Source organism: Cordyceps fumosorosea (assembly GCF_001636725.1).
Source record: "Cordyceps fumosorosea ARSEF 2679 chromosome Unknown scaffold_6, whole genome shotgun sequence".
NCBI classification, from domain to species: domain Eukaryota; kingdom Fungi; phylum Ascomycota; class Sordariomycetes; order Hypocreales; family Cordycipitaceae; genus Cordyceps; species Cordyceps fumosorosea.
In genome coordinates, this window is record NW_017387306.1 from 478,284 (window position 1) to 501,786 (window position 23,503).

The 23,503-nt window shown below is 55.9% G+C and overlaps 9 protein-coding genes across 9 annotated transcripts; 3 read left to right on the top strand and 6 right to left on the bottom strand.

The window, feature by feature from the left end:
- Positions 1-1,069: 1,069 nt before the first annotated feature.
- On the top strand, positions 1,070-2,090 carry ISF_03319 (ThiJ/PfpI family protein; the record flags this gene model as incomplete). Its single annotated transcript, XM_018846925.1, has 3 exons — positions 1,070-1,208; positions 1,286-1,790; positions 1,859-2,090. 3 exons carry the CDS (start codon positions 1,070-1,072, stop codon positions 2,088-2,090), a joined length of 876 nt encoding a protein of 291 aa, XP_018705814.1.
- Positions 2,091-3,035: 945 nt separating this feature from the next.
- Positions 3,036-4,814, top strand: ISF_03320 (SAP domain protein; the record flags this gene model as incomplete). Its single annotated transcript, XM_018846926.1, has 1 exon — positions 3,036-4,814. The coding sequence occupies one exon, from the start codon at positions 3,036-3,038 to the stop codon at positions 4,812-4,814; it is 1,779 nt and encodes a 592-aa protein (XP_018705815.1).
- Positions 4,815-5,312: 498 nt separating this feature from the next.
- On the bottom strand, positions 5,313-6,822 carry ISF_03321 (Carbamoyl-phosphate synthase; the record flags this gene model as incomplete). Its single annotated transcript, XM_018846927.1, has 3 exons — positions 5,313-5,539; positions 5,596-6,550; positions 6,634-6,822. 3 exons carry the CDS (start codon positions 6,820-6,822, stop codon positions 5,313-5,315), a joined length of 1,371 nt encoding a protein of 456 aa, XP_018705816.1.
- Positions 6,823-8,590: 1,768 nt separating this feature from the next.
- On the bottom strand, positions 8,591-9,568 carry ISF_03322 (electron transfer flavoprotein beta-subunit; the record flags this gene model as incomplete). Its single annotated transcript, XM_018846928.1, has 3 exons — positions 8,591-8,673; positions 8,764-9,406; positions 9,518-9,568. The coding sequence occupies 3 exons, from the start codon at positions 9,566-9,568 to the stop codon at positions 8,591-8,593; spliced, it is 777 nt and encodes a 258-aa protein (XP_018705817.1).
- A 481-nt stretch (positions 9,569-10,049) lies between these two features.
- On the bottom strand, positions 10,050-11,368 carry ISF_03323 (zinc finger protein gcs1; the record flags this gene model as incomplete). Its single annotated transcript, XM_018846929.1, has 3 exons — positions 10,050-10,364; positions 10,440-11,228; positions 11,321-11,368. 3 exons carry the CDS (start codon positions 11,366-11,368, stop codon positions 10,050-10,052), a joined length of 1,152 nt encoding a protein of 383 aa, XP_018705818.1.
- Positions 11,369-12,012: 644 nt separating this feature from the next.
- Positions 12,013-13,416, bottom strand: ISF_03324 (RNP domain protein; the record flags this gene model as incomplete). The annotated part of the gene is made up of 4 exons (XM_018846930.1): positions 12,013-12,336; positions 12,402-12,698; positions 12,757-13,054; positions 13,211-13,416. The coding sequence occupies 4 exons, from the start codon at positions 13,414-13,416 to the stop codon at positions 12,013-12,015; spliced, it is 1,125 nt and encodes a 374-aa protein (XP_018705819.1).
- Positions 13,417-14,689: 1,273 nt separating this feature from the next.
- Positions 14,690-16,111, bottom strand: ISF_03325 (Protein kinase-like domain protein; the record flags this gene model as incomplete). Its single annotated transcript, XM_018846931.1, has 1 exon — positions 14,690-16,111. One exon carries the CDS (start codon positions 16,109-16,111, stop codon positions 14,690-14,692), a length of 1,422 nt encoding a protein of 473 aa, XP_018705820.1.
- Positions 16,112-17,011: 900 nt separating this feature from the next.
- On the top strand, positions 17,012-19,170 carry ISF_03326 (sulfite reductase flavoprotein alpha-component; the record flags this gene model as incomplete). The annotated part of the gene is made up of 4 exons (XM_018846932.1): positions 17,012-17,155; positions 17,221-17,396; positions 17,480-17,578; positions 17,640-19,170. 4 exons carry the CDS (start codon positions 17,012-17,014, stop codon positions 19,168-19,170), a joined length of 1,950 nt encoding a protein of 649 aa, XP_018705821.1.
- An 862-nt stretch (positions 19,171-20,032) lies between these two features.
- ISF_03327 (Peptidase aspartic, catalytic) lies at positions 20,033-22,819 on the bottom strand (the record flags this gene model as incomplete). The annotated part of the gene is made up of 3 exons (XM_018846933.1): positions 20,033-22,458; positions 22,538-22,665; positions 22,734-22,819. The coding sequence occupies 3 exons, from the start codon at positions 22,817-22,819 to the stop codon at positions 20,033-20,035; spliced, it is 2,640 nt and encodes an 879-aa protein (XP_018705822.1).
- Between the last annotated feature and the right edge of the window lie 684 nt (positions 22,820-23,503).

Consider the following 23,503-nt stretch of genomic DNA (forward strand, 5'->3'; position numbering starts at 1 on the left):
AGGTAATGGATAAGTTCCGTGATGTCACGGCTGGTAACACGAGCTTTGGACAGACAATGTGGTATGGGAAGCAGGCGTGGTCCGATCTTGGTGACGAGGTCAGGTTAGAGTCCCACTGGAGCTATGGGGCCAGTGCCCGGCTGGCGTTAGTCACGGCGGCGCGATCGCTGGCGAAAGGCCATGGAAGCGGTGGCAGAAGAGGTTGCGGGTACCCACTGAAGAAGCGATGCCATCGGCGGCCGGCCATGTAGCGAATACTTGCGTCGGCCCACTGCGCGCAGGAAGATGGAGCCCCTAAAACCCCGCATCCAGGGCGCATGACCGACCCCACGGCAAGAGAGGACAGTTGCCCGTCCAGAAAGAAAGCTTCAGACAAGAACGCAGCAATGTATCAAAGCTAGACACAAAGCACCAAATTAATTTAGAATCAGCTGATCGATAATTTGAGGACTAGGAGATGGCACCAATTCAGCAGAAGCAAGACTGGATGGACAAGTGCGCGCATCATACATACCAGTAGAAAGAATTCAGTACCCTGGCCCAGCACGACCCGCCCGGCCCAGTCCCGCAGGGTTGGCATTGGCTTTGAGCTCTAATGAAGACGCCCTGCCGTGCTATACGCAACCAGACGAATGCAGCATTGCGTGTATCGCTGGCATTGGTCCAGCACACACACACGCACACACACAGCTGCCATTCTAGCTTCTGGCATGATTCGCTGGCCAAACGCGGGGTAATTGACCCAGCCTTCTATGGGCCCTTGTAATTGAGCCCTGAGGCACCCCAAGTCACTCTTGGGCTTTCATCTGCCTGGTCTCTTCTTATATCATCCCCCTCCTCCTGACCCCCTCACCCTTCCTTTCCTCTTTCTTCTTCCTTTTCATCTATCTATTAACGCCATCAATTCTTCCTACATTTTCCATCTACACCATCCTCGATCCATTGCCTCTTCGCACCTCCATCCTCCTTTACTCTTCACCGTTTTCTTCTGCCCAATTGACTCGCGTGACCACACCATACCCACCCACACCCCCTCACCACACAACAACAAACATACAATACCGTCAAGATGAGTGTGAACAAGAGCTCTGCAGTGGCCGATGAGCCCATTGATGTGCTCATCGCCCTGCACCCCAAGTTTGACATTCTGGACCTCACCGGTCCCATGAAGGTCTTTACCACGGCCGCCCACGACTTCAACGACCAGTGTAAGTACCGTTTGTCCCCAGCTGCATCTTGTGGCTGGCGTTGGCAGCACCTCGCTGACCCCGCACCTGCACCACAGCCAGCAAAGCCTTCGAGGTCACCATTGTCGGAGCCGAACCAAAGGTTCTTTCCGAGCAGGGTGCTGTTATCGGTTCTCAAATCACCTTCAAGGAGGCACACGAGCGCCTCGAGGACTTTGACATTCTCGTCATCCTCGGCGGCAACTCGGAGGAGATTCTCAAGACCGATGCGCAGCCCCTCGGCCTCATCAACGACTTTGCCGAGCTCCAGAAGCGCGATCCCGGCAGGGAGCGAACCATGTTCTCCATCTCAGGCGGATCCCTCTTCCTCGCCCGCGAGGGCATTCTCTCTGGCCTCTCCGCCACCTGCCACCCCGACTTCATGACCAAGTTTGAGAATGAGTGCAGCGATGCTGCTACTCGCAACCTCCAGGAGCGCACTGACGTTATCGAGGATGCCCGATACGTCGTCAACAACCTTCGCTTTGACCTCGGCGATGAGGACGAGAACCCATACATTCGTCGCAAGTCCGATGCAGGCCGCCGACCATCCCAGACAGCTCGGTAAGCCCCACCCTCGCAAATACGACACTACAATAAAGATGGCACCATGTACTAATGGTTTCGTGCAGCAAGGGCAGCATGTCCTTCAAGGAGACTGGCCGTCGTGAGTCGATCGCCCGCCGTGCTGCCATGCGCCTTGGCGGTCTTCGTGTCATTACGGCTGGAGGCAACAGCGCTGGCATCGATGCTGCTTTGTATCTTGTCAGCGCTCTGGTTGACGATGGGTGTGCGGCGGAAGTCTCCAGGATCATGCAGTGGAACTGGAGCAAGGGCGTGGTTGTCGACGGTCTCGATGTCTAATTTTTGCATAGTTCGTTGTATTATAGCCTGTTGGGACTATGCACCCCTCTTGGGCTTGAGACCTGTTGGCCATACCGCCAGTAGTAGATTGAGTGCTACGTTTGGTGTGAGTCATATTGCCGCTGTCTATTGGATTATGCGGCAATACTCTCGTGTGCTTTTCTTCTCCTGAGTTAGTTGAGAGCAATATCTGTACCATTAAAGTAACTCTGAATGCCCCTACAGATGCATGCGTCCACGGCCCCACTCGCTCGCGACTGGACTTTGTGTGTGAATTCGTGAGGCGAGGGGAGTCGTGTGCTGTCCAGCATGCAGCACTACTCCATTAGTGTGTCCCACGTCAGTGATTTGTACAGTGTGTGTATGCCGTAAAATCAATTCAATTGCTTTCGGCCCGCGTTTTGCACACCGGCTCAGACTCCTCTGAGGCTCTGGAGCTTCTCAACCTCGATCGCCCACTTTTTAACGTGGAGACAGCGATTATAGCGGCCCAAATCCCCGGTCCAGTCAACTCATCCCATCCTGGATGAACGCCCCATGCTTTGCCCAATCGCGACGCGATTAGCTAAAAGCTTGACAAGGTGCCCGTGCAAGCCAGCCGCCTTTTGTCCCTGACGTTGCGCAACGCACTCGCTTTCTTTCATTTGTTACAGAATTTTACCTGTACCAAGCAAACCAAGTCACAAGCTGCAGAACGCTCGCTCTGGACGCTCGATACAACAGTGTCTTTCCATCGCTTCACGCTCATCACGCAGGCCGCGTGCTCGCAGCTCCTTGCGCACAGCGCCAACTCGACAACAAGCAAACGAGCTCTCCTACACACGCGAGTCTACAATTTCGACAGCCAGTGTCGCGTCGCTTGGGTCAACATATTATTCAAGTTGCGCATTTATGCACCTCTACCGCGTCGTCATCAATCAAAACTTCAACACAGCTTTGCCAACCATGGCTGACTGGGCCAAACTCAAGGTCGTGGACCTCAAGGCCGAGCTGAAGCGACGTGATCTTCCGCAACACGGTCTCAAGGCAGAGCTCATCGCGCGACTCGACGAAGCTGATGCCGCTACGGGACCCGCTGCAGACGAAGCACCGGCAGACGAGGAGGAACAGAGTGAATCAGCAGCACCGTCCGAAGACGATGGAGCGGCCGAAACAAACGCGTCGCCAGTGGCGGCCGCCAGCCCTGTGCCGGCAACGACGACAAAAATAGCGGCGTCCAACGAGACTGATTCTGTGTTGGAGGAAGTAGTCGGAAAGGTCGCCGATGTGGCCGAGACAACACAAACCGCAAACGCCGGTTACCTGCCGCCGACGGACCTGCCTAGCGATGACTCGCAGAAGCGCAAACGCAAATCGGCAACCCCGTCGCCCGACGAAGTGGAAACTGCAGCAAAACGGGCTCGAGCACTGCCAGAACGAGAAGAACAAGAAGAACAAGAAGAGCCATCCCCTACACCGGTCAACGAGGAAGAGAAGTCGGAAAGGTCAGAGGAGTTGCTGCCGGCTGATGGGCCTGCAGCAGCACCAGCACCACCTGCCGACGTTGAACAAACGCCGCCGCCCCTGACATCAAACAACCCGCCAGCGGAGCAACCTCACCTGCCTCCCTCTTCTCCGTCTCGCCGTTCTCCTTCACCCACGCATGCACCCGAGACAGCCGCCCTCGTCTCTGCCAGCGACAATACCGACACCCACATAGACACGATGGACGTGGATCACCATGTGGCGCCGGCGACGCACCCGGCCACAGCGGCGCTGTACATTAGTAACCTCATGCGCCCGCTTCGCCCGGCCGACGTGCAGGCGCACGTCTGCGAGTTGGCGTCAGGAGGTGCGAGTGACGGCCAGGCCGACGACAACAGCGTCATCGTCCAGTTCCACCTGGACCAGATCCGCACGCATGCGTTTGTCGTTCTGTCCTCGGTGCGGGCTGCGACGCGCGTGCGCGCGCTGCTGCACGACCGCGTCTGGCCCGACGAGAGCAACAGGAGAGCGCTCTTCGTCGACTTCGTGCCCCAGGACAAGATCAACGACTGGATCGCCATGGAGCAAGGCAACAACAGCGGTGGCGGCCGACCTGGACGGTCGACGGCCCGCTGGGAAGTCATCTACACCACCGGCGCCGACGGCGTTGTCGAGGCTCATCTGAAGCAAGTTGGCGGCGGTGGCAGCGGCGCTCGTCCTCCACCGACCGGCCCGTCGAGCAAAGCCGGCAACGTCAACACCGCCACCACGATTGACGCACCTACCGGCCCGCGCGGCGCTCGTCCTCGCGACCGCGACGACCTCGACAGCAGACAACAGCAGCCCGCCGCCATCCCGCCGCCGCCCAGCGACCTCGACTACGAGCTGCAGCGCACGCGCGCCCGTCCGGTCATCACCTTCCAGCGCGTCGCCCCCACGCTCGCGCGTCGCCGCGTCGACAACATGCGCTCCTTTTATACGGCGGACTCGCGCCGCCCGCTCGGCCGCGACTTCAACCGCTACTCGTTTGAGAGCGGCGACGGCTTCGTCGACCGCGGCAAGGAGGTCTTTGAGGGGATCCGGCCGCCGCACCGGGAACGTGGTGGCCGCCGCGGTGGTGGTGGCCGCTTGGGCGGCAAGTTTGGCGGCGGCCGAGGTGGTGGAGGAGGTCGGCGATCCGACCGCTACCTGCCTGGTGGTGGTGGTGGTGGTGGTGGGCGAAGATGGGAAGATGACAGGGACCGCGATCGCCGCTATTAGGACCTGCCAGACGACCCCTTCTTCCTTTCGGTTTTTTTTTTCTTTTTCGTGGTTTGTATCTTGTATCTTCGTTTCTTGGCTTGTGTGTCTTTTATTCGGAAGGGAGGGCGTTTATGGGGCGGCAAAAGGGCAAAGGGCAAAGGGCAAAGCACATGGTCGGATGTTGAGAATAATTTGCTTTTGTTAACCAGATCACGGTCGATCGGTAGAGTCGGGCCTGGTGAGATAACAGTTTGGGCAATTACAGAGGCGACTCAGAAAATAGATTTTTAGTAATATATGGGAGCATTCACCCCGACAGAAAGTTTGCTTTGGCCGGCCCTTACTGAGACTGATTGAGAAAGTGCAGAGAATATGTGAATAAGCGGTTTTAGATGTCCTTCATATTCTTTTATGTTTCAACTAGATATCTTCCTTTTCTAATATTCCCCACTGCATTCCGTTACCCTGTCCTCTCATGAGTTCTCATTTGTTGTGAAATTCAACCCGTTCGAGTATTTAAGCAGCGCTGGCGAGCGACTCGGGCTCAACACCAACACGCTCGCGGCTCATGACATCGAGGAGGAACTGGCTGGGGCGGTTGTCCTTGTAGACGGTCTGGGCGCTCTTGGCCTGGCGGACGCTGTCGAGATACTTCTCAAAGAGGTACGAGCTGTCCATGGGACCGCCCTTGGCCTCGGGATGGAACTGAGTCGAGAAGATGGGGCGAGTCTTGTGGATCATGCCTTGATGTTCAGTTAGCTTGAAAAGTCCAGTTTTATGAATATTTAGCACTGCTTACCCTCGTTGCTGCCGTCGTTCAGGTTGACAAAGTACTCCTTGAACTCGCTCGGTAGAGTGCTGGCATCAATGGCATAGCCATGGTTCTGGCTGGTAATGTGGCACTGACCCGTGGTCAAGTCGAGTGCAGGGATGTTGTGGGCGCGGTTGCCGTACTTGAGCTTAATCGTTCGGGCACCGACGGCGAGAGCCAGAAGCTGGTGGCCGAGGCAAATGCCCATGATGGGAATGGATGAGGTCTCCATCAGGCGGGCGAGGTTGTAGACAGTTTCCTGGCAGTGAGTCGGGTCGCCGGGGCCGTTGGAGATGAAGACGCCATCAAAGTGCTGAGCGACCTTGTGGATCGGGTAGTTGTAAGGCAGAACAGTAACCGAGGCGCCGCGGCTGACGAGGCTTCGCATGATGTTCTCCTTGACACCGCAGTCAATGAGGGCAACGTGCAGGTCAGCGCCGGGCGACTCGACGACGAAGGGAGCCTTGGTGCTGACGCGCTTGACGAGGTTGATCTGGCCAGGGTCGATGAAGCCCTCGTCTTCATCAGCATCGTACTCGTCGCCGATGGAAATTCTGGCGAGGGAGGAACCCTGCTCTCGGAGGAACGTGACGATTTCTCGGGTATCGACTCCAGAGATTGCAGGAACACCCTCGCGAGCGCACCACTGGGCCAGGCTCTCGACGGCGGTCCAGTGGCTGTAGTTGAGGGCCACGTCGGAGACGACAACACCGGCGCACTGGATGTGGGGTGACTCAAAGTACTTGAGAAGGTTGTACTGGTCACGCTCGTTTGAGGGGACTCCGTAGTTGCCAATCAGAGGCTGAGTGAAGACGAGAATCTGACCGCGGTAGGAAGGGTCGGTCATAGACTCGGGATATCCAACGAGGGACGTGGTAAAGACCGCCTCGCCAGAGATGTTAGCATTGGCGCCGAAGGCTTTTCCACGGAAAATGGGACCGTCCTGGAGATGAGCGAATTAGCAAAAAGCGGCTTTGCGGGGGAAGGTATAAGATTGGGCAAAAATCGAGGGGGGATGAGACATACGCGAATGGTAAAAGTAGCAGGGACAGAGGCAACGGGTGCGGTGCCGGCTTTGCCACGCTTGGGCATAGCTCTGCCTTTGCTACCAGAGGAGAGATATTGGACTTGGGCCGGCATGAAGCTGCTGCGAGCGGGCATCGCCAGGCGGGCGACGGGCTTAGCAGCACGGCTTGTCAGGCGGGCAGCAAACATTTTGGGCGAAAGCGTTTAGATTTGCTTGAAAGCCGGGTTCCAGATCTGTTTCGAGGGAGGGGTCTTGTTCATAATCTGAGGGCGACGCAAAGGGGTCGGAGGAATCTTGCTGGAGGCCGCGCAGACTATATGGGAGGGAGGAGGGTCAATGGTTAGTCTGGGTTGCGTGCTGACGGGGTGATGCGTGATGCTGCTGCAGCAGGGAGAGCGGTGTATGCAAGAGGTGTTTTGGGCGGCGGAGCGACGTACCGAGGGCAGCGGCCAGGGTCGATTGGGATGTGATTTAAAACAGCAGAGAATGCCGTGGGTGTCGCGATGAATCGGAAAGGGTTGTGGGACAGAGGGTGGTGAGGCCGTCCGGAGGGTGGTCGCGGAGGCGAGGCGGTTTGATTAAATTATCTGGAGGAGGATGGAGAGGGACGAAAGAGTGTGTAGCGCCCAGTGATGGGGAAAAGGCACCAGCGCGGCAAGTTTTTTGGTGGTGACTGACTGTAAAAGGCTCCCGAGACCGGCGAGTGGGCGAGCTTACTCTGGTACCTATTAAGTAATTTTAGCGGCTCATCTGGGGCGGGTGACTTGGTAATTTGGTTGCAGCAGTGTGTTTCTACTAGTAAAAGAGGGAGGGTAGTATGGGGTAATAATGCCGATGAATCGATTTTACTACATAAATTGACAAGGACAAGTAAGCCTGCAGAAAGAAAAAGAGAGCATTTAAAAACCAGTAAATGGATAACCCGAACAACGCAGGGGTTTAGCAGGTCAGGTACCAGCTTTTTCAGACATGCCGTGTGTGGCATAGGTACCTGAGAGAAGCGAGCCACAGGGCCTGGCCAGCCCGCTCAATTCACTGTAGAAAAAGTGCACCCAGCGCTGGGATGGTTGAAGAAATGACTCTAGTGGCACTCCGGGGACCACGGGTTGTTGGGACGCCGGACGGTATCGGCGCCTTTTTTTTCTTGCTACTGTCCCCTCCAAAATGCAACTAATGCAATAGAGTTGCCGTCTTCTATTGGTTCGTCTAGTCAATACTTCCCCTCTTTTCTACGCCGCTTTATCTGCCGCTCCACTGCAGCTTTTTCTGGCCTCCAAGACAAAGCTGGTGTCTTGTCCTGCCCTGCAGCTGCAGTTGAGCCAATTTATGCCGGCTTGATGTATAGCTGAATGAACAAATTAGGGTGTATATATGTCGTTGGGCACCTGGAGGATTACGGAAGAGTGACATTGGGAGTGGGTGATCTTGCTTTGGAGCAAGCCTGCCATGTTGGCACTGTCAACGCCCCGGACAGCATCTTGTCCCGCACGCTCGACCTTATCTTGCAGAAGCCAGGCACAAGAGATCAACTGCCTTGGACAATCTAGCGTGCCGGGGTTTAAAGCATCGGAGCAACCTGCCAAAGTTAATTTATCGGTGTATTTCTTAGTAAGCAACGTACACCTCGACAGATCTACAGGATCGCGTGCCCATTCCCCTTGGGGTATGAATGCCCCAGGCAACCAGCATATGCATGTGCTGCACGGTGCATGATTCAACTTCCTTGGCTAAGGCGCATTTCAGTACGGGTAGATGGAAGTGAATGTGGCAAATTGGCTGCATGTGATTCCTCAATCCATTCACACCTTTTGCTCCCAACGTTTCGAATTATGCCCATCACTTGAATATGAAGAGGAATTCACATGTCGGCTCACCATTGTAAATCATGGGCTTTTGGTCATGGTTCTATGATCGTGGTCCTACAGGTGTTTATTGTTGCATATCCCCATTCCCTCTTCACAGAGCACCGAGCTCCTTGAGCTTGCTAACCAGGCCGTCGACATCCTCGACCTTGCCACCACCCTGTCTCGCGGGAGGTTCTACAAGCCAAATATGTCAGTACATAGTAACGAATAAATAAGGGCAAAAACCCCGTGTAAGGACCGTTGTCTTGTTGCAAAATAACTTACCAGTAACCTTGAGGATCTTGAGGCGGACCTCGTTGCCGATGCCCAGGTCGCCGAGCTTGACCTTTTCCAGCTTCTTCTTCTTGGCCTTCATGATGTTCGGCAGGCTCGCGTAGCGCGGCACGTTCAGCCGCAGGTCCGTCGTGATCACCATCGGCAGCTTCGCCCGCACCGTCTCCACGCCGCCGTCCACCTCCTTGGTCACCGTCACGCTGTCGTCCGCGCCGAACTCGACCTTGCTCGCCTGCGTCGCTTGCGGCCACCCGAGCAGCCCCGCCAGCATCTGGCCCGTCTGCCCGGCGTCGTCGTCGATGCTCTGCTTGCCCAGCACCACCAGGTTGCTCTTCTCCCGCGCCGCCGTCGCCGCCAGCAGCTTCGCCACCGCCAGCGGCTCCAGCTCCTCGCCCTCGGCCAGCTCCACGTGGATGGCCCGGTCCGCGCCCATCGCCATCGCCGTCCGTAGCACGTCCTGCGCCTTGGCCGGCCCGGCCGACACCACGCAAATGTCCTCCACGCCGCCCGGGCTGCGCTCCTCCCCCCGGATCCGCACCGACTCCTCGACCGAAAGCTCGTCGAACGGGTTCATCGAGTGCTTCACGCCGGCCGTCTCGACGCCCGTCTGCGCCTTGTTGACGCGCGGCTTGACCTGTGTGGCGGGAAGATGTCATTAACCCTTTGCTGCCCATTCCGAGGACCCGAGCAAACAGACAAAGAAAAGAGAGGCAGACGGCGTAGGGAGGGCAGGAAAAAAACTCACAGCATAATCAATTACCCGCTTAATGGGAACAAGAATTCGTAGCGAAGACATGGTTTACTTGTCGATTGACGTCTCAATGCTAGGGACGAAATGCAACAGAGGCGGGTTGTGCTGGGAAGAAGACCGGCTTTGGCTCTTAAGCTTGGCTGGGTCGGCTCTGGTTGTCGCTGGCGCAACCCACATCGATCCGACACATGCCGGCTTGCGCCGGCCGCACCAAATCTGAGTGGACAAAACGTGTCACGTGAGCCCGGACAGCTCACCGACCATCGGCGGCCGACCGGAAATCGACGTCTGTGACTGAAGATCAATCGGCTAGATGCGTGTATAAATGTTGTTGAATAAATGGTTCTAGATTAAAAAAACTCTATAGCAATTTGCTCCATGCATCTACCCCGGCCAAGAACACGCCATACACTCCCATGCAAATCGTTCGTAAAAAAGGGAATCATTCCAGCAATTGAGAGAGCGGCAAATGAACATAGAAAAAAGATGAAAACAAAAAAACACTTCGATGGCCGTAATCATTGTCTTACCAGTCATCCCACTCGTCATTCTTTTTCTGCGCCGCAGGCGGTGTATTTCCCTTTTTACCCATCCCCATGGCGCTCGTGCCAATGGAGCTGTTGCTCTGCGCTGGCTTTTGATCCGCGAGGCTTGAGAACGAGTCCCAAAAGTCTTTTTTGCTCTCGTCCAGCGGGGCTTGGCGTCTAGCAGCGTGCCCTGTGTCATTGCCCTCGACGAAACGGTTGAATCCCTCTTGAGCATTCTTACCGGCCAGCTGCGCCTGCCGGGCTAGTTGCGCCGCTGTAAGCTGCGCTTGTTTGGCAAAGTCTCCTTCGGCAAACTACAGTCGTTGAACATTGCATTAGTAAAGGAGTTGCGTGCATAGAGTAGTCCGGGGCTTATAAAGTCAGCTTACCTTGGTAGCTGTAGGCTGAATGTACCCGTCGTTAACCGTCTTGGCTGTCTTGGACACGGTGGACGTGAACCAGCCGAAGCCTTTGGAAATGGCAGCAAATGGATCCTGCTGCACCTCGTCAAAGTTGGGAAGCGCACTGTTGCCATTGCTCTTGCTCGACGCTGGCATGTTGCCAAAGCCCGCATACTTGCCGCCCTGGCTTGGGGCCAGGTCGTCGGGTCGCAAGGCATTGTCCGCGCCGAGCTTGGCAAAGTACTTGTCGTCCACCTTGACCTTACCCCCCGACTGCGCCGGGCTCTGACTGCGGCTGTTCCGGTTGGCGGTGCCGCTCAGCGGCGTGCCCGTCCGGGAAGACGATGACGGGGTGGCCGCCGACGCCTTGACAGCGGCCGGCTGCGGCTGCGGCGGTTTCTTCTCGCCTGGCACATACTCTCTGCCCTCGACCTTGCACGACAAGCGCTCCTTGTACTCCTCGCCGACCTCGCCGCTATACCGCTCCGCAATGGTGGCATCGTCCCACGAGAGGCCGCGCATTTGTGTGTCGTCGTGCGTGTCGAAAAAGTCCCGCCAGTTCTCGTTTCCTCCCAGCCGCATTCGCTCAATCTCGCTAGCCTTGAAGGCATCCATCGAGATACTCCTCACAAAAGAAATGTGCACGCCCAGACCGCGGTGCACACCCGCGCACGACAGGCAGATGAAGACGCCAAACTTCGGCGACGCCCATTGCGGAGACGGGGCGTTGCAGTCACAGCAGACGTTATTCTTGGATTCTTTTTGAATCGCGGCCAGCTTTTTGCGGAGAACGGGGTGTCAGTCGGGTCGGGCGCATACGACGGCTGAGGAAAGGGGGATGTCAGGTGGCATGCGACAACTGTCCTTACCTTGGATCGCGTCTCCGGATCGACCTCCCACATTGCCTTGGACGCCATTGTGTCTGGCTTTCCCGTGTAAAGTAGTTGATATTTTCTTGCCTTTGCTGAGCCAGATGTTCAACGCCACTCCCTTGGGTGAAGTGTGAAGTGGCAGCGCTGGCAATATCGAGGGACGGAGTGGACGTTTGTGCCTGGACGACCGCCCCAGATTATTATGGGACACCGACGGATCATAGGCGGGGCAACCGCCAGGAGCCGCCCTGTGTGGAAGCTGGAAACCAACATGATGACCATGTTGAGATGAATATTCATAAGTACGCACAAACACCCACCAACAGCCAGTCACGCATACAGGGAGTCAATTAATTCAGCTTCATTAGTCTACAGTCCCATTAAATGAAAAAGCAAGAACTTCAAGGAGCAGAACACATTAAAAGGTGGTAAGCACTACCTTAGCTGTGAAGACATCTATGCCATGCTCATCATGCACCAATATCGATACGAAATCGCGAGCAAAATAATTGAAGAAAGCCACCCAATATCAAAGCGTCCCTTGAGTCGTTCACATCACACTCGTGCGAGAAAAAAAGAATATTGCGTTGGAAGTAGTCATATTTCGTCGAACTTGCGTGCCAAATCGTTGGCTGTGCTCATAGGCAAGGCTAAGATACTAGCGTGCCAGTTGTGCCTTAAGGATTCGTTTAGGCGGCAGCAGTGGCGGCAGGAGCCTCAGCAGCAGCCTCCTTATCAGCGGCCTCGCCCTCGGGGGCGTTGGCCTCCTCATCAGTCTTGTCAGGGCTGTCAATAGCAACCTTGACAGCGATCTCACGGCCCTCAATCTCCTTGCCGTTCATCTCGCTAACGGCCTTCTGCTGCAGCTCCTCAGTAGCCAGGGTAACGAAACCAAAGCCACGGCCCTTGCGTGCCTCACCACGAGCCTGCAGCTTCTTGATCATGAAGCGGGGGATGGGGCGCAGAGCGATCTTGGCAGAAGAAGGCTCGTAAGCCTTGAAGAGCTCAATAAGCTAGAGGTCGAAATGCAATTAGCCATGTTCCCTGTGTACTCGTAATTTGTTTCTTTTTTCCATACCTTCTCCTCGGTCAGGTCGTAGGGCAGATTAGCGACCATGACCTTGGTCTTGGAGGCAATGCCATCAGCAGGGGGACCGCGCTCACGGCGCTCGCGGGGCTCACGGGGCTCACGGGGCGCGCGAGGCTCTTTCTTAGCCTTGTTTGTCGTGTCAGTTGCTTTCTTGTTGGTAATGTCTTTAAGTGGCTGAACCTCAGTAGCGGCGGCGGCGTCCGCATCGGTGGCAGGTGCGGGGGTTGCGGCAACCTCAGCAGTTCCAGCAGTTCCAGTCTCGCCTTCCTTCTTCTCCTCACCCTCCTATGACAGTTGTTAGATGGTCGTGCGACCTACAAGCTGCGAATGTAGGGCAACTCACAGCGCGGCCAGTACGGCCACCACGACCGCCACGGCCGCCGCGGCCACCACGGCCACGGCCACGACCAGCAGTACGACGGCGACCATCGGTACCGGCACCTTCACCGTTGGCACCTTCAGCCTTCTCGCCAGCCAGCTCAGGCTTGCGAGCGAGCTGGACAGAGACCTTGCGCTCAAGGATCTCCTTGCCGGAGAGCTCCTCGATGGCGCGCTCTGCCTCAGTAGGGGTCGAGAGGTCGACGAAGGCGTAGCCGACAGGACGGTCGGTGCGGGGGTTCTTGGGGATGGAGACAGACTCGCTGGAGAGGAGCAAGAGTTAGCATTCGTCGGGGCGATGGATAGAGATGATGAGCGACTGGGAGCCAAGCCTGAGTGATTGGTCGCAGAGGCAAACGACGGCGTGGGCGAGGCTTGAAGGGCGGAGGTATCATGGCTGGATAGATGCAGCAACTTACACAAGATAGTTCTTGAAAAAGTCCTTCAACTCTCCCTCAGTTGTCAGGTAGGCCAGGTTGCCAATGTACAGACGACGGCCCTCTGCAGCGGAGGCAGAGGCGGCCTCGTTGGCAGCGGCCTTGTCATTGATAGAGGTGTTGCTCAGAGTGTTGGCAACGTCATTGACGGTGGCATCAGTAGCCTTCTCCACGGCGGTAGCAGACATTTTAAAGATGTGCGGGTTTGAATGGAGATGGAAATGTGCGTGGTGTAGCTTGCAGGTAGGAATGACGCTGAGAACGATTGCGAGGTTGACGGGGGTTCAGGTATCCGGCGGAGGCGGAGGATGTGAGTTGAACTCTGGTGCAATGAGGGGGGAGTTGGTCAGGGTAGCTTGGTGCCCTAGAATCGGGTGGAAATATCGACAGACGACGGTGCGTTGCGCGGAGACACAAGTTGACTTTTGTTTGTGATGAAGGAGAGGGAAAGGGGGGGAGGGACGAGATCTGGAGGAGAGGCATACTAAATAATTTTTGCCACGGGCGCCGCAGAATGCAGGCGCGGCTGGCCGGCCGTGGTGGTGGCCCAGCCCAGACCAGCTCGCACATAATAAAGGTGAGCGAGTAGGTGCGTGCCTACCTATGTACCTATTGCCAAAGTACTACCCAACTTGCCGCTTCCGTTGCCCAAGGCTTTTGCCCAAGTTGACACATGTCAAAATAATAATTAAATGACCAAGTCACATCTGTACTTGGTGAAGCGTAGTACTTGGATGGTCGAGCACTTTGCGCTACCAGTCGCAGGTAACTAATAAATGTTCCATCTACCAGTGGTGACTTCGTTGTGACCGGTCGCGACTTATGACTGTGCTGTCTGTGGAACAACATGCACGGCAGGTGCGCTGCAGGCTGCAGGCTACAGGCTCCGAGCAATCAGGGGCCGCTACACCGGCGCTAACTCCCTGTAATTTTTACGCCATATTTGGAAGGTAAACGCCGTGTATAACCACGTGAAACCACCACTCCTCTCCTATTTTCCATGATAAGAGCATCAATAACTACGTAGACAAATGACGCCGTCTCTCTAGTGAAGCCCCGGCCATGCCAAGTTTCCCTGGCACAGGCTCACTTCTTTCACACAGTGGACTCTCATCAACCACCTCTCCACATCCATCCAAGAGATGTACACCAAAAGCCTGCTAGCGTAGCACTTCATTTTGCCTTGTTCATGCTTTCAACACGTAAGAAATGGAAAGAAGGAAAACGAAAGTGTGTTGCTCTTGTATTCAATGATAAGTAAGCTTTTCCGTTCCGTCAGTTTCTCAACGCAATTTGCCGTCACACCACTACCGCAGCCGGTCACGTGGACGCTGCTCTAACAATGGCACTTTGCCTTGCCGCAGAATTGTATGCAATGAACAGACGAGATTGCTTATTATACCTGTAGTTATGCTGCCTGGCTTCACCGCCACTGCCATATTAACTCCCTGCTAGTATCCCTCACCCACCACCACCATTCCCACTTCCACACCGAATGAGCAATTCCTGCAGTCCGGCATCCTCTTTGTATCTGTCCAATGCTGTTCCTTTCCAGTCCTCCCACGTCATGCCCGCGTCCACGCCAGACGCATCCCGCAAGCCGCGAAACAGACCTAGAAACCCGTCCCAGTCGCTGAGGTCGATGCCGCAGCAAAACGCAAACAAGTGCTGCACGCGACCCTCCAGCACGAACTGCGCCAGCGGGCCATGGCCCTTTTCCTGCAGAAGCTGCGCAAAGACGGCCTCGTCGGCGCCAATCGCCCCCTTTCCGGCATAAAAGTCTGCAACGGGAAGCAGCCCGACCGGCGAGTTGAAGGCCTCGGCCGGTGCGGCCGTGTGCGCCCACTCCCAATCAATAATACCCGTGATATTGAAACTCTCGTCCACCAGAATGTGATCCCCCTTGTCGTCGTCGTGCTTGAGGTAGAACTTTTCGTTGCCTGATGCTGGCGGCGTCAGCACGGGCACCAAGTCGACGAGGAACCGATGCAGCAGATATGCTTCCACGGGTTGCGTCGCGTACATTTCTTGAGCCAGTATCCTGTCCAGTATTAGCCGCAGATGTGATCTGCGATATTGCTCGGCAGACCGGAAGGGGCTGCAGGTCTGCAGCCTACCTCCAACCACTGTGAGCAAAGATTCGTGAGCAAATGCGGCGACATGGGGCCTTCCAGGCGTCGCAAGAGACCCCAGAGCGGGTAGCGGATGCTTGTATATCTCAATCAGCACATCCGCGAGCTGCTCCATGACTTTGCGTCTTTGGTCCGGGCTTGCTGCAGGCCAATCCAGTGCTTTCCCTGGAAGCTTCTCCATGAGAATGTACCCGACCCCAACCGGGTTGCTTTCGTGCTCCAGAGCGTAGCCATGAACCTTTGGTGTCGGCACGGCTGTCGTTTCGAGAAACATCAAAGTCGCCACCTCGCTTTCGAAAATGTAGTCTCTCACGACCTGTGGTGGTGAAGTGGTATTGGATCGACGCATTCGAGCAACCCAAACTACATTGTCCGCGAAGAGAATTTCTATGTGGTAGTTCATACCACCCATGTGAGACCTCCGTTTCGCCGAGTCGTATTGAAACGGCGCCACAGAACACTCGATACCTTGTCTCAACTGCGACGCGCGTGCCACTAGAGCATCTACATTGATCTTGCTGAAAAGCGTCGACAACTCGTTGTCTTCTGCTTTGCAGAAAGCTGGGTAAAAGATGCCGTGGTCCTTTTTCACAACATTGTCAGTATTGGTAACTCGAGATGGGAGCGTGACGCACTTTCCAAGACGGGCAGTCGTGGAAACTTGGCCCGAGATGGTGCGCGCAAAGGTGGCGGTTACAGAGTACGCAATCTCCTTCGTGTCGCACAGCCGGCCTGGTGCAATCCTTGGCATGGCAATACCAGAGAGGCATCTTTGACAGAAAAATCTCGGATTATCAGAATGGCGCTGACGAAGTCTCGTTGTCGATGGGCAAGTATCAAGTGCTAGGTGCGACGAGCTGCCTTTTTATACCCCTGCGTTTCATGATTTTCGGAATAGGACCGAGAGATCAATGCAGAACAAATCGTTCCGAGGTTCCTTCACAGCAGCCATTCCAAGTGACGCAGAAATCAGGTGCCTGTGCTAACACTTGTGTGAGTGCGGTCTGGCCTGTGTGCGTGTGACACAAGCAGGCGAGACAGTGCGACCAAAATCCAATATCCTGGTTATTCTTTTTTTTTTTTAGCATTCCCGTGCTTTGTCGGTCTTGTCTACCGAATAAATCAACAATCAAGAGCTCTGCTTGGCTGTTGGAGCAGCAAACTAGCGAGTAACCGAGAGCCCGGTCAACGAGTTTGGCCCAACATCAGGACCGAGCTGCGACATTTCCTGTTTATCCCTCCAGCCGATCAAACAAGACACCCCCTTCGCCAAATAATTCAAATTTTAGCTCAATCTTGCTTGCAGCCGCTCCATCTCGGCTCCCGGCTGCGTCATGGCTAGTAAAAGCCGGTGGCTCGCCTCGCCCAGACTCAGGCCGCCGCCGCCGCCATCGGATGCAGACCCGTTTTTCCATTCCCAAGCAAACGACTCGCCGCCACTGCCACCAAGCAAGCGCATGAATTCTTCGAGACTACAGTAGCAGCAGCGCATCGACATCGCATCAACAGCAGTCATTTGCCAATCCTCCCGTCGAGGCTGCCGTCCGCCGCCGTCACCGTCATATGGAAGTTTTACCCGACTCACCCATCCCGGAGCGCTAACGAGCCTCCGCCGCCGCTCCGCGGTGCCTTGCCCAGCATGCAGGACAAGATGGCTGCCGCACAGCACAGGACCGTCCTGGTCCTATACGGCTCCGAGACGGGCAACGCGCAGGAAATAGCCGAAGAGCTGGGCAGAACCTGTCAGCGATTGCATTTCCAAACGACCGTCGAAGAGATGAACGCCGTGACTCTGGTTCGTCCTCTGAAAGATGACATATTGCGACAAGCCTCACTGACCTGTGGATAACATCGTCACAGCCAGAACTGCTCCAGAATGAACTTGTCATATTCGTCGTCTCCACTACTGGACAGGGCGACATACCGCACAACTCTACTCTATTCTGGAAGAGGTTACTCCAAAGAAGACTGCCAGCGGATTGCCTCACACAAGTTCAATATACGTGTTTTGGACTTGGCGACAGCACATATGTCAAGTATGTTTCACGCGCTCCTCCTTGCTTTTGCCATCCAGATTGAGCCTTATTTGAAAGCTTGATTCGGCTAATACCCGAAACAGATTCAATTGGGCTGCGCGGAAACTGATTCGTCGCTTGGACCAACTCGGCGCTTCAACCTTCTACGAGACATTCGAGGCTGATGAGCAGTTTCCCGACGGGTACGCAGGCCTCCCTTTCCCGTGTCCCCTCTTGTGGTTCGTAGCTTCTCACATCACACAGCATTGAAGGGTCATTTGCCCGCTGGTCCGACGGCCTCTCCAAGCACCTCCTAGACAAGCATTCTCATCCTCCAGGGCTGGAACCCATCCCCAACGACGTCATTCTCCCCCCGCGATGGTCGTTGGAGCCCGCTTTACGGGGTATTGAGAAGACGACTGCCACCTCGAAGCAGCCGCAAGAGAATGGCGACACGTCGCCCAAAGCGTCCTCGGGCAACACCCCCCCTGCCGATCTCTTGCACGTCCCCGGTGGCTGGACAGCCACGCTTGCCGTCAACGAGCGCGCGACGCCCGAATCACACTGGCAAGATGTCCGCCTCGTATCCTTCGACGTCCCCCCTCGAGCACCGCCGTCGGCCTCCGGCGCGGCCCCGGAGCCGCTCCGCTGCCAGCCAGGCGACTGCCTCACCATCTATCCCAGAAACTTTCCCGCCGACGCCGAGCGGCTCATCGCCCTGATGGGTTGGGAGGCCGTCGCCGACGAACCCCTCGACCTGTCCAAGTGCGGCGCGCTGCCGCGCGGCCTCTTCGTACCGCCCACTCCCACCACCTTGCGCCGGCTGCTCCTCGACAACATCGATATCACCGCCATCCCGCGGCGCTCGTTCCTCAAGAGTATGTCCTTCTTCTCCACCGACGAGTACCACCGCGAGCGCCTCCTCGAGTTCACCCTGCCCGACTACGTCGACGAGTATTTTGATTACGCCACGCGCGCCCGCCGCACCATCATCGAGGTCCTTGAGGAGTTCACCTCGGTCCGCCTGCCCGCCGCGCGGCTCCTCGACATCTTTCCGCTGATTCGCGGCCGCGACTTTAGCATCGCCAACGGCGGCGACCAGCTGCTGCACCAACCCACCGGCCCGGGCTCCGGTGCTTCTTCTTGTACACGGGTGGACCTGCTCGTCGCCATGGTGCGCTACCGCACCGTCCTCCGCAAGCCGCGCGAGGGCCTCTGCTCGCGCTACCTCGCCTCCCTGCCCGTCGGCGCCGCGCTCACCGTCACCAAAAAGGATGTGCTATCGCCCGTTCACGGCGCCGCCTGCGCCCGTCGCCCGCTCATCGCCCTGGTCACCGGCACCGGCGTCGCGCCCGTCCGCAGCCTCATCCACGAGCGCCTGACCCACCAAGCGGCACGCGGTGCCGTCGGCCCCATGCTTCTCTTCTTCGGCAACCGCAACCGCGCCGCCGACTACTTCTTCGAGTCTGAGTGGGCCGCCCTTGGAGGCGAGAAGACCGCCGATGACAACGACGAGATTGACAGCCGCCTGCTCACGGTATTCCCGGCCTTCTCGCGTGACCAGCGCGAGAAGGTGTACGTGCAGGACCTGGTGCGGCGCGAGGCCGCGGCGCTGGCCGCGTTGATCCCGCGGCGGCCCGTCTTCGCCGTCTGTGGCGGGTCGTCCCGCATGGCCGAGGCGTGTCGGCGCGCCGTCTGGGAGCCCTTCCTCGACGCAGCGGGCGGTAACGAGGCGGAGCGGGCGGAGCGTAGGAGGATGCTCGACGAGGTGACGTGGTGGCAGGAGATTTGGTAGATTGGGGTGAAGGGGCTGGGTAGGGTGGTGGATGCAAGGGACAGGCGTTGAGGACGGGATGAAACAAAAAGCGCAAGGCAGGATATATCATGGAATTTATAGAATAGATATCAAGACAACAGCTTGTCGAGTTTACTGTCATACCATTCATTTATCGGACAGTTCAGTCATATATAGCGTCACCTTCCCACACTTCTTGCAAAACAAAATTGTTGATTCTATAATAGATTATTTTTCAGGAGTGTAGCTCTACCTAAATAGCTAAAAATCCGGGCTATGCGTTGTTGGCCAACGCAACCGACCCTCTTTGATCGACAAGAGGATGATGCCCTTTCCATCTCTTAGTGCTGCTTGTATGAGAGGCAAAGGCAGACAAGGCCAGAATCAGACGCGAGCCTCATAAAAGAAAGACAGGCTGCGTATCGTGTAAAAACGGAGAAAAAAAGTGTCAGACATACATGATAGCATGCTTCGTTGAACATGCTAGTTGAAACAGAAAGGGTGTGGGATATCGATGCAATAAAATGAGAGAACACCAGTTGAGAAACCAAGAAACAAAACAGCACCTCTGGCAGGCGTCAAAAGACCTTGCATGAAAAAAATAAAAGGACAGAGCTGGTAAACTTCCAATGGCCCAGCCTCATTCCGGGCCCGGCTGTAATACCGAGTGCCCAAATACGCTGCCACCCAACTCCGAATGCCGTATACTCCAAAAATCAAACCAAAATCCAAAGTCATTTTTGCTCGCAAAAATGTAGTGATCGTGTGTGGTCGTTGCATCCACATGTAAAATGGCAAGACAGATCTTGCCACATTAGATTATTTTCCTTACTTCGTACAACTTTTTCGCGTCGCCGTGAGCTCATCGCTCTTCTTCCCAGCTGTAGCGCTTCTCAGCTAACTGTGGTACGTGGACGAGGTCATCACCACCGATGCGCCCGCCGCTGCTCTGGGATCCAGAACCGCTCCTGTCGCTGGTGGGCGAAATATTCTCCTCTTCTTCCGTTGGCGCAGGCAAAACGGTGCGGATTATGGGGTGGCTGACTGTCGGCCGTCGGTTGATATTCGCAGAGTCCTGAGAACGCGAGGCCGACATTATTGACTGGCGCGTGATCTCTTCCACCATAGCATCCTCCTCGTCGGTGAAATTGCTGCCGAGGCTGCCTGTGGAAGGTCGGTTGGGCGTATGACGAGCTTGGCCTGTCCAAGACTGCCCATTTGTCCCCGTTGCATTAGACATCATGTTTTGTCTAAACAAGGACACGTTTTCTGGCAGGGGGCCAAGGCACACGACCTTCGAGGGCTCAATGGGAGTCCGTTGAAAAGAAGCTTGCGGAAGAGGGAAGGACACGTTGTCTCGTCTTTGCTGCTGATCATGAGAGTGAGATGAAGAATTGGAATTTGACCGGCTTGCACTGCCAGATTCACTCGATGTACCATTCATCGTGTTAGAGCCTGCGCGACGGCGGCCTGTAGAACCCGACCGTGAGGAGGCCGAGTTGGGGTGCAGTGATGCAGTGATGGGGGACGGTAAGTCATTGGTGTTCCAGTCAGTGCGAGGAGAAACTGGTGAGGGCAAAGTACCAGGAAGAGAGTTGGTGCCAAGACCCTCATGGGATCTCACCGGAGACACATTATGATAGTGGTATGTAGGCCGGGGATGGGGAATCGTTGTAGTCCTAACAACGTCCGTGTCGATGTGCATGTCCTTCTCAACAGGCAGAACACCGTCCGCGGGTGGTGCGTAGGCTGGAACAGGGCCGGCCAGCTGTCGAGCGAGCTTGCGTCTAGCAACCTCGTAAGCACTCAAGTTCTGTGAGTCATCTGTGCCTGCTTCTGTATCGCCTAGAATGGAGTCGTCATCATCGTGGGCGGCGAGCTCCGCGGGCGGCAGAGGTGCGGGTAACTCGTATATTTCCGAAGCTGGCACCTCAGTGGGTGCACTCGTCTCAGTGGTGGTAGTAGCGCGCCTTGAGCGCTTTCTGCGACCAATTTTGGACAAGATGCGCGAAACCGGAGTCATAGGAGAGTCGGGAGCGATGGTTGAAGACGAGTCCTGCGCCTCCACTTCCTTGGAGGCGGCCTCGCCACGCTTCTTTTGCTTGCGGCGACGTCCCCAAAAACATAGCGCTGCAACAAGTAGAGTGCAGAACGCAACAACACCAACGGCAACTCCAATCATTTGAGGCGTCGTCAGACCGTGATGTCCGTTGGTCGGCGGAGGTCGTGGGTAGGGACTATCGCTCGGTTGCTTGATTGGGGCGAGCCTGATGTCATGGTAGGGGTCCTTCGGAAAAGCAGCTTGGTGCAAGCTGAATACGCCAGAGTCGTATTTCGTGCGAATATATGCCTCTTGCAGGAAAGATCGACCAATGATGGTGTTGTTGCCGCTTGCAGCTTTGCGAAGCATGAAATAGGGCACAGCAGGCTGGCCATACTTGATGGCTTGGTTGGCAAAAGGATATTGAAGCGATCCAACAAAAGACTTGATAGGGAGGGTGATGTTGACGACTCCTGGGGCGCTGAGGGGGAGACCGAAGTTATCGTTGTTGTCAATACTAGCAAGACTGAAAGTGAAGGTATAAGCGTTGGAACTGGAATAGTCCTGATACTGGTCGTTGGTCATTGTGTATAGTTTGAATGTCTCGTTGTATGTAAGATTGAAGGCGGCTGCGAATGATTCGCAGGTACTCTCGGGCAGCCACAGATATGGGGTAGTGCTGTCGACGAGAGCCATGAAGGTATCGTTGTAGGTTGATAAGATGTTTACTGATGAACCCCAACCGTTGGGCTTGAGGCTGTTATCGACGCTGATGCCCCGAACGTTGACACGAGGTGAGTTGTCGGATTGTGTAATGGTGAAGAGCGTATCATGCTCAACCAAGCGGGCGCCGTCGAAACCACCAAGTGTGAGGGACCCGGGCATGTTCTTGTAGCTAGCTCCAGCAGTATAGCCGTAGCTATAGCTGGGGATCCAGCCAAATGTCTTGACGGCTTGCGTAAGCGCCGACTCGCCAATGTTGCCTTTGAAACGGCCTTGCGAGATTCCGAGACCGAAGAGCCCAGTGAAGTAATCGGTTGTGTTGTAGGCGGCAATAAGTACATCGCTCATGCCGAAAGCAATGTTGGTGAAGGGACTCCAGGAGTTGATGTTGTCGAGGCCGTAGGCGCCGTTGCCTCCGTATCCCAGGTACTCAAGGCCAAGAAAGTACTGTCCCCATGAGGTCCATCGTTTTGAATTTGCAGGTGTGTAGATACCACCTCGCGCCGTCGGACAGTGCGGTTCTTCTAGCGAAATGGTCAGTTCATGGTGCCGGCCGACGGTTTGGCAACGGGGTAAACGGCGTTTGTGCGGGAACCAACGTACTACTTTGACAACCACCAGGGCCGACAGCCCATAGTTCTGATAGTGAAGTACTGGGTATAATGTTGACGGGGTCGGACTCGGTTCCTAGGAGAAAAGAGACAGAAGACCAGTTGCCATCAATGCCAAGCCTATGTATTGCCAAGGGTCAGGATCAGGACTCTAGCGAGCAGAGGGTTGGCCCGAAGCCAAAACGTACCAGTCCCCGTGGGGGATAGAGACCGCAGCAGGAGCATAGGCATTGGCGACGCCGGTAGTAGCGGCGACGGATGCTACGGCGGCCATTCGACTTATCCGCATAGCGTCGCTGGGTGTCAAGCGACACGATCAAGGACGAAGTTGCTCTTAGCGAGCAGGCGCGGGAGCCGACTGGGCAGGACGGAAGCAACTTGAAGGGTCAAGAGGCGGACGGTCGTCGGAGTTGCACAGCCGGATGCGCAGGATCCATATGGGGGGGTTGTTCAAGTGGTAGAGCGGGTTGCACGGCAGGTCATGATCGGACGGCTGACAAGAACGCGATGTACTGATTGACGGGGTGTAAACGGTCGGTAGTGCCAAGTTTCGTCGAAAGATGCGCCGAATTAAAAATCGCCAAGAAATCGAGCGAGGAGAATCGAAGGTTGAAGTGTCGAGGATTGAAAAGGGACGACGTGTGGTAGGGAAACAAGGTTGGCGAAGTGAGGAAGAGGATGGATGGGTGGATGGATTGGATGGGACGGAAGAGAGCGAGAGAATGCGCTTTGGTGGGATGGGCTGGGGATGAGGACCACCTGGTACTAGTAACGGTTTAGTGGTGATCAGATGGGGGGCTTTTGGTTCTGGGGCGAGGAGAGAATGAGACCTCAGTGTCTTGTTATGGGGAGAAGAGCCAGACATTTTCCAGCCAGCATGCCCACACCAAGTCGCCAGAGACAACGCCGCTATATGACTTGTAGGTACCGGGTTATCAGCTTCCGCACCAGTTTTGCA